This window comes from Egretta garzetta, unplaced genomic scaffold, assembly GCF_000687185.1.
Source record: "Egretta garzetta isolate BGI_Z169 unplaced genomic scaffold, ASM68718v1 scaffold348, whole genome shotgun sequence".
Taxonomy (NCBI): domain Eukaryota; kingdom Metazoa; phylum Chordata; class Aves; order Pelecaniformes; family Ardeidae; genus Egretta; species Egretta garzetta.
The window spans coordinates 168,664-177,324 of record NW_009260620.1 but is presented as its reverse complement, the minus strand read 5'-3'; the positions used below and the strand labels follow the sequence as shown (position 1 = coordinate 177,324).

At 59.0% G+C, this 8,661-nt stretch overlaps 1 protein-coding gene across 1 annotated transcript in view; it reads right to left on the bottom strand.

Moving 5' to 3' along the window:
• Nucleotides 1-6: 6 nt before the first annotated feature.
• Nucleotides 7-8,661, bottom strand: part of ADAMTS10 (ADAM metallopeptidase with thrombospondin type 1 motif 10) — a 63,328-nt gene continuing 54,673 nt past the window's right edge. The window contains exons 18-26 of the mRNA XM_009645281.2: nt 8,128-8,251; nt 7,475-7,555; nt 5,298-5,461; nt 4,730-4,856; nt 3,680-3,809; nt 2,177-2,381; nt 1,776-1,952; nt 944-1,100; nt 7-235 (exon numbers count right to left, since the gene is read on the bottom strand). Coding sequence (XP_009643576.1) covers nt 126-235; nt 944-1,100; nt 1,776-1,952; nt 2,177-2,381; nt 3,680-3,809; nt 4,730-4,856; nt 5,298-5,461; nt 7,475-7,555; nt 8,128-8,251 — 1,275 coding nt within the window. The 3' untranslated portion in view covers nt 7-125. The remainder of the gene's footprint in view (nt 236-943; nt 1,101-1,775; nt 1,953-2,176; nt 2,382-3,679; nt 3,810-4,729; nt 4,857-5,297; nt 5,462-7,474; nt 7,556-8,127; nt 8,252-8,661) is intronic.

Genomic DNA, 8,661 nt, shown 5'->3' with positions numbered 1-8,661 from the left:
AAGCACGACCGGTGTCTGTGTCGGACCCGGGGCAGATTCTCGGGGCAGAGAGGAAGGGCACGGTTTGGCAGCCCTGCGGCGCAGCTTTTGCCTTCCAGTTTTCCCACGGGGGTCACGCTGTGTCCCTAGTGCCCCTGGCATGTTTTACAGCACATCTGTCGGAAGTAGGTCCGGCTGCAGAACTTGAACTTGAGGACGAGCGGGCAGTAGGCCACCTTGTTCACATCCTTGCACTCTGGATGGGCGACAGAGGGAAGCGGGGTTACAGCTGCTTCAGGGGTGAGGAGCCCCGGGAAGGGGGGACACTTCTAAGCAGCCTTCTGCAAGCTCCTTTTGCGCCCCGACGCCCGGCTCCCGCAGGCTGCTTGCCAGCAGGCAGCAAGATGCAGCCGTCCTGAAGAAGCTACCGAAACCCTCGCTACCAAAAGCCTCTCTTTGCCAAGGTGCAGTTACTTCATTTATCAGGGTCCCGGGCAGGCCAGTTTGGCCTGGGACTGGGGGGGACAGCATCAGGTCTCCCCACAAGAGCCTTACCCCACAGCACAGCCCCTAGAGCCCAAATCCTTTGTGACAGGACAAGGGGTGATGGCTTTAAACTAAACCAGGGTAGGTTTAGATTGGATCTAAGGAAGAAATTCTTTACAATGAGGGTGGTGAAACCCTGGCAGGGGTTGCCCAGAGAGGGGGTGGAGGCCCCATCCCTGGGAACATTCCAGGCCAGGTTGGCCGGGGCTGTGAGCAACCTGATGTGGTTCAAGGTGTCCCTGCTCCTGCAGGGGGGTTGGGCTGGGTGACCTCTAGGGGTGCCTTCCAACCCAAAACATTCCATGATTCTATGATTCTATGAAATTGGGCTCTGCTGGCTCCTGTGTCCCTGAACCGTGCGGCCCCTGAGGCTGGCCATGCTCCACATCTCCCTCCCTGGTCCCCCCATCCCCCTCACCTTCGGGGTTGTCTGTAGGTCCCGATTCACACTTGGTCTCGCACTGCTGCATGCTGGGTGGCTGCAGGTTCTCCACGCAGTCGCTGGACGGTTGCCCGGTGTGAGCCAGGCACTGGACGGATCTTCTTTGCTGGCCAAGGCCACACTGCGCAGAGCACTGCAGGGCAACAGCACAGAGCTGAGGTGGGGGCCAGGGCTTTAATAACGCGTCGGGTGAGGGCATGGCCAGGTCTCAGGAGGTGCAAAAGGTGCTGGATGCAGTCGCCCCTTCCCTCACCAGAAACTGCAGGGACCTCACTGGCACAGCTGGGCGCTGCGGCCCTGCTTCCTAAAAAGCTTGGTTCGAACCTTCAGGACTCAGCGAGGGCCTCTCCATCCAGCCCTAAACCACCGGCCTTTCCCAGCCCTCCTGCACCCCGATGTCACCCTGCAGCTAAAGGGGTGTTAGAGGGAAGGGAGAACTGCTGGCATCGCCCCACTGCTGGCACCGGGCTGTGGCCACCGGACCAGTGATGGCCCCGCTTGCAACTGGCCCAGCCCACCCCTGCAGCCCATCGCTGCCGCTGCTCTGCACGGCTCCCTGACCTCACTGCCCTGCTGCCCCCCGATACCTGTGGGGCCCTCCAATGACTTCTGTGGGGCCCTGCAAAGAGAAGACCTCCTGAGCCAAGGTGGGGCAAAAAACACTGCCACGGAGTCCTGCTGCCCCCCAGATAGCTGTGGTGGCCACACGGGGTTCTGCTGGCATGTAAAAGCCTCATGTGCACAAGGATTTGAGGGGCTGGGGAGGCAGAGTCTTCTTTAATAACCCCATGGAAAGGATTGTCCCTACCTCTCCCCACTCGCCAGTCACCCAGCGTGGTGGTGGGCAGCGCCGGAGGTTGCACCTCATGCTGGTTGGGGGCTTGGAGCCTTCGTAGCACTGGGAGGTGGGGAGTGTTGCACTGTGGTCACCACTCTTGCAGAGGACGATGCGGTGGCGGAAACCTGGCCCGCAGCTTGGGGTACACTGCAAAGAGAGGACGCAGGCGGTCAGGATGTACAGCAAAGAGCAGAGAGAGGAGAGCACCAGTGCTCCCACCTTGTCTCCTGAGCTGCGAGGCCATTTCCCACATTATGCTCTCCATGGCCAGCAGCCATCAGCAATGCTCTGACCTAGTGATTTCATGACTGACAAGGTCCTCCGAAGGACCAGAGCCATCAGAGAGGTGAGGGCTGACGTTCAGCACTTACCTCAGACCAGTCCAGGGCGACCCACTCTGGAGGGCACGTCTGATTATTGCAAGGCTCGAGCATCTTTGGGCGTGGGTGGGTGCAAGAAGCGTCATCCAAGGTCTTCTCCTCGCTGGCAGAGATCTTACGCTTGCAGAAGACGCTGCGTGTGCGGACGCCTTCGTTGCAACTTCGGCTGCATTCAGACCAGTTCCCAATCACCCAGCTGGAGACAGGTAAAACAGCAAAGCTTGCGAGAGGCACAGCGGTCCGTGCTTCTCCCCATACTCCCGTACACAGCCTTGTTCTACTCTGGCCACAGCCTCCCAGGCAGCTCTGAACCACAGAGTTCCTCCACATCTCCCTTTTCCCTTTAAGACAAGGCCCAGCCAGGGAGGGGCTGGGATGATTTCATAGAATCACAGAGTTGTTTAGGTTGGAGAACACCTTTAAGATCATCAAGCCCAACCGTTCCCCTACCCCTGCCATCCCACCCCCAAACCCTGGCCCTCAGCACCACCTCTGCCCGGCTGTTAAATCCCCCCAGGGGTGGGGACTCGACCCCTTCCCTGGGCAGCCCTTTCCAGTGCTTGACAACCCTTTAGGTGAAAAAGTTTTTCCTAATGTCCAACCTAAACCCCATTTCTGAGGGACTGTGCTCAGTATCTGCTCTGCACCAAAGGACCAGACGGGGAGGGCTCCTTTCTGCCAGTAGCACAGCAGCACAGGGAGGAGGTCGTGCTAGAGACCGCCCTTGGCCAACACACCTTGTGCTCGGCACAACTCTCCCAGAGCAAGGCACAGCGTGGCCTCGTGCACAGAGCGCTGCGTGGAGAGGGGTTGCCAATGGCATCCTGGCTTATATCAGGAATAGTGTGGCCAGCAGGAGTAGGGAAGTGATCGTGCCCCTGTACTCAGTGCTGGTGAGGCCGCACCTTGAATACTGTGTTCAGTTTTGGGCCCCTCACTACAAGAAAGACATTGCCTTGCTGGAACATGTCCAGAGGAGAGCAACATAGATGGGGAGGGGTCTGGAGCCCCAGGCTGCTGGGGAGCGGCTGGGGGAGCTGGGGGGGTTCAGCCTGGAGCAGAGGAGGCTGAGGGGAGCCCTCATCGCTCCCTACAACTGCCTGAGAGGAGGGGAGGCGGTGCTGAGGGCCAGGGTTTGGGGGTGGGATGGCAGGGGTAGGGGAACGGTTGGACATGATGATCTTAAAGGTCTTTTCCAACCTAGACAATTCTATGATTCCATGATTCTGCTCCCTGTGTCACCACTGCCCCTGCTCTGCAGCGATGCCCTTGGGCTGTGCAGGTCGCACGCTGCATCGTGCTCATGATGGGGCACAGAGGAGAAAACGGCCTCCGTGCTCCCCAGCAGAGCTGCTCCAGCCTGGTAGTGTCACCCCTGGGTACTGTGGCAGGGGACTCTGACTTGGGAATGGCAGGGAGGAGGGAATTTCACCGTCATCCACGCTGGCTTTTCCACCTGCACTCCCTTGATCTGCTCCAAGCCACGGTACTCACGCTGGGGGGCACGGTTCGGTATTGCACGGCCTCTGTCGCTCTGGCATTTTGGTTTCAGGGCTACAGAAATGGTTGAAGACAGTTGAGCCATCAGAAAGTTTCTTGCATACCACAGACTGGATCTGGCTGCCTGCCAACAAAAAGAGGCAAAGGGGAAAGAGAGGAGGACCCTGAGGCTAGCGCTGAGCCGGGCTGCAGGGACGAGCCCCGTAGCTCTGCTCCCGCGTGGGTGACGGGATGGGGCAGCCGCTTGTCACCGCACCTCCTCAAGCCTGAACCTACGTCTCTATTCATAACCAAGGCCTCCTTTGCCTCCAACACCTCCAGATCCACCCAGCAGAGTTTGCAGAGGATGGAGGATCAAATTGTTCCCTGAGAGCTCTCCTCCTCAAATAAACCCGTTCTAACCTGGGCCTGGTGAGCACTGGGGGGAATAGCTGGAACAAGATGGGGCAACACTTGGTTCATGCCTAGTGTGCAAGACCAGGTCAGCACGCTTAGCTTTAAACAGGGAACATGATTAACCCTTGCTTTTGAAACTGCTTCTCTCTTCTTCTGACTACCAGCTCAGTCACCCACAGTCAGGTTCTCCAGAGCCAGGAGACATGGCTCAAACCTTTGTGCCAACCTCCACGGGAACCAGCCCGAGGGATTCAGGGAAGCATCAGCGGTGTTTCAGTTCACAGGCCTGCAGATCTGAAGGCCCCAGGGGTTGTTGCAATCGGCTAACCTGTCCTGCACAGCACAAGGAAATGAATTTCAAGCGTATCACGCCACCTTCTATCACCTCTACCACCTATACCATGGGCCAGCCAGAGACTGGCATCCAGGTCGTTTGCCCTGGCACTCTGCCCACAAGATCATGCTGACTGACACCAGCTCGCATGTAGCTGGCGTGCAGAGTGGGAATTCATAGAAACCCAAGAACTCTTTTAGAGCAAAGCAGATGCTAATGTCCGTGTGCGGTCTCACGGGGCCCAGACACGGCGTGTGGGGGTCACAGGAGTGCAGACACTTCTCCCCCCCAGCCAACATGGGGTCAAAGCTCACCCCCTGCACACAGCGCTGAACATTTGGTCCATGGGGTGTAATGCCAGGAGTACTGGTTGGAGGCATCCCTGCCGATGGGTGCGTTGAACTTGTACCGGATCCCCTGCAGCTCTGTCCGCACAAGGACCTGCAGAGAAAGGCACCGCAGAGGCATCAGTGCCACTGAAGTCCAGCATGGCCATGACTGTCCATATGGCATCCCATGACCTCAGTGCACTCTTTTAACATCCAGGGCAGCTGAAATCTCCCCCCTTCCCTTTCCAGTTCCTTCCAGCATTGACACGGTGACGTTCATCACACCAGTGATGACAGTGGTGCAGCCACCAAGGTGACACAATCAAAGAACAGGGTCCTGTGCATTTACAGATCTAATCGTTCCAAAGCCTGGCAGATGAGGGAGAGGCACCTGAGAATTTAGCCTAATTTACCTCTGATCTCTGTGCCCCTTTTCTCCAGACAGCAAGGACAGAGGCTGATTAGCTCCAACTCCCATGTAGTCATGGCAAGGTCTCTCTAGTCCAGGCCAAGCCCATACCTCGTGGGGGTATGAAGGAACCATGTTACCAACCATGACGAAGAGGGTGACGTTGGTGGGTCCCAAGGCCTCGAGGGACTCAGGCTCCTCTGGTGATCTCCTGTAGTGGAACGTTGTGCCCGCGATGTCAAAGCGCCGCGGGGGGTCGATGGAGAGCTTCCCGTTGATGTAATACTCGCCACTCTCCCCTCTCAGCGCTGTGGGGACAGGGGAGCAAGGGTTAGCAGAAAGGCTGAACGCACCCGTATCCAGCTTCGGCCGGGTGCTTCTCATCTGCCAGGCTTAGAGCACTGCTACAACAGAGGGTAAATACCATCAGCCTCATTTTACAGGGAGGGAATAGGTGGGGCAAATAAAGTAGGTGCCTGGGTCAGGGTCACACAGTCACTATCAGAGGTGGGACTGATGTACCTATAGAATCATAGAATCATTAAGGTTGGAAAAGACCTCCAAGATCACCAAGTCCAACCATCAACCCAACACCACCATGCCTACAAAACCACATCCCGAAGTGCCATCATCTTGTCTCAGCCTGCCCACCACCTCACCATGGAAGGACGATGCTGCAGGGAGCCCAGCTGGCTGCCTGGGGTGGTGATGGGGACACTTGGCAGTGTGATAAGCTGTGGCCATGAAGCCAAGCTCAAATCCAGCTCTGCAAACTGGGTCTTGGCTGCTGGGGCTACTGGAGGAGGCTGGTCCCCAGGACCCTGGCTGTGGTTGCCCAGGCGAGTCACTAGAGGGAGATCGGCTCGCTTGCTGGCTCCTGCTCGCATTCCCACGCTCTCCCTGCTTGCTCTCTGCCACCAACACCGCACTGGTGCCCAGCTCGCTGTCACTCCTGCCCTTGCTGCTGGCAGCGACCTCATTGCCATGATGCTTTAGAGCAGGGAGGAAACTTCATAGCGATGAGAATGGAGGATGCTCGTCCCCTCTCACTGGGGTGCAGGGACAGATCTTGGAGTGGGAGAGACTGGTGGCAGCAGTTGATAGAGACACGAATCACAGAATCATAGAATTGTTTAGGTTGGAAAAGCCCCTTAAGCTCCCCCAGTCCAACCCTTACCCTAACCCTGCCATCCCACCCCCAAACCCTGGCCCTCAGCACCGCCTCTGCCCGGCTGTTAAATCCCCCCAGGGCTGGGGACTCGACCCCTTCCCTGGGCAGCCCCTGCCAGTGCCTGACAGCCCCAAGGGGAAGGAATTGTTCCCCATGCCCAACCTCACCCTGCCCTGGCACACCTTGAGGCCGGTGCCCCGCGTCCCATCGCCCCTTCCCTGGGAGCAGAGCCCGACCCCCCCGGCTGCTCCCTCCTCTCAGGCAGTTGTAGGGAGCGATGAGGGCTCCCCTCAGCTTCCCCTGCTCCAGGCTGAACCCCCCCAGCTCCCCCAGCTGCTCCCCAGCAGTCCTGGGCTCCAGACCCCTCCCCAGCTCCACTGCTCTCCTCTGGACATGTTCCAGCAAGGCAACGTCTTTCTTGTAGTGAGGGGCCCAACACTGAACCTGGCATTCAAGGCACAAGCTGTGCCTTCAGTGCACAGAAATCCAGTTGGATGGACATGAGGAGTCCCCAGTATATCTGGGCCGGGCAGGGAGGGATGCTGGCATCCCCGAACCCAGCAAAGGGAGCCGGCCTGGAGGGATGCTGCCAGGGGAGCCCTGCTGCGACCTCCCACCAGTGCCAGTGTCTGGGCAGGCTCCTGCTCCTGGAGAGCCACTGTGGAGGCACCAGGAAGCAAGCCAGCAGTGGGCACCCCTGCCCACTGCCCTGCGAGCACTCTCCATCGCTTGGGGACAGAAAGAGAAGACAAGGGGAAAGAAAGAAGCCCATTGTAAAAACCAGCCGGAGTCTGGCTGGAAAATTAAGCCCAAGGAAAATCTGAGCAGGTCTATTTTTAATCCCCAGCCCAAATGCTGGCAGAGGGGGGGAATGCCAAGGAGCCACCGACAGAGCCAGGAACGGCGGGGTGTGGGGTTTGCTCAGGGTTACGCTGCTGAACAGGGAGCGCAGGAGGGAGGCAGCACCGCTGGGCCATGCCACCCTGCTGCCTTCCTCTGCCCCAACCCCAGGCTGAGGCCCCCAGCCCCATCCTCTGCTGCGGTGGGGGGTTTTCCATGCTGAGCCTTTACCAGACCCTGTTAACCACAGGGGAACTGCAGACCAAGGGGTGTCTGGCTGGGGTTTCAGTGTCCCCCAGCCCCATCTCACCTAGGTAGTTGATGGAGAGGTTCAGCTCCCGGATGTCAATGTGGACGGAGCCCTTGGGAATCTGGATCACCTCCTCGTAACCTGCGAGACAACCCGGGGACGGTGAGCAGTGATGCTCAGCTTCCGAGCCCGCAGCCAAGCCTGCCCTGAGCTGGATGGGAGCGTGTGCCACCCTGTTACCCATGGGTTAAACACCAAACAAGATGCTGGCAGCGCAGAGATAAACCCACTGCAATTAAATGGAAAAAGCACTATGGCCTGTCAGGACAGCAGCTTGCTTTGCAGTATGAGCTCTTGTGATGGGACTGGTCATGCTAGGGAGGTGCTGTGGGGCTGGGATCTCCATGGGCATCTCCATGGGCATCTCCACGGGCACCTCCACAGCCTGGCTTGAGGGCAGCGTGAGCTGGGGAGCAGGGAAGGAGCTTGGTGCCCTGTGACAGGGCCTTGGGTGCCAGCGGTGGCTGGGTCATGGCTTGGTCAGTGAACAGGAGCGATTTGCCCCCTGCTTGCAGCCTGGTCCTGCCCTTCAGGGTGTTTCCCTGGGATCTGTCCCTGTGCCTGTCCTGCACATCCCCAGGAGCAGATGAAGCTGAGGAGGGACGTGAGGGTGGGTGATGCCGGCTGCGCTGGCCAGGCTGCTCGCTCCCTACCTCCCTCCGGCAGGGACTGGTTGAAGACGCCCTCAACGGTCTCACAGGAGCTGCCGTCTCCCCCACACACGCGACACTTGTCTTCCTTTGAGTCTGAGCCCAGGACACGGTCGCAGCCCACGTGCTGGAGGAAGGAGCAGCAGGGAATTAGCCGTCCTGGTGGGGCTTCGTCCTCCCCACACCTGACCTGCAGCATGCCAGGGAGCGAGGAACTCCCCTGGGCTCCACCTTGTCAACGGTCTCACAGGAGCTGCCGTCTCCCCCACACACGCGACACTTGTCTTCCTTTGAGTCTGAGCCCAGGACACGGTCGCAGCCCACGTGCTGGAGGAAGGAGCAGCAGGGAATTAGCCGTCCTGGTGGGGCTTCGTCCTCCCCACACCTGACCTGCAGCATGCCAGGGAGCGAGGAACTCCCCTGGGCTCCACCTTGCTCCCCACCATTGTGCTGTGCTCGGTAACATCACCTCTGCCCAGCCCCACCTCTCTGCCACCCCTCCCCAGGGACAGCCCTGGGGGGTCTCTCTCCAAGGCT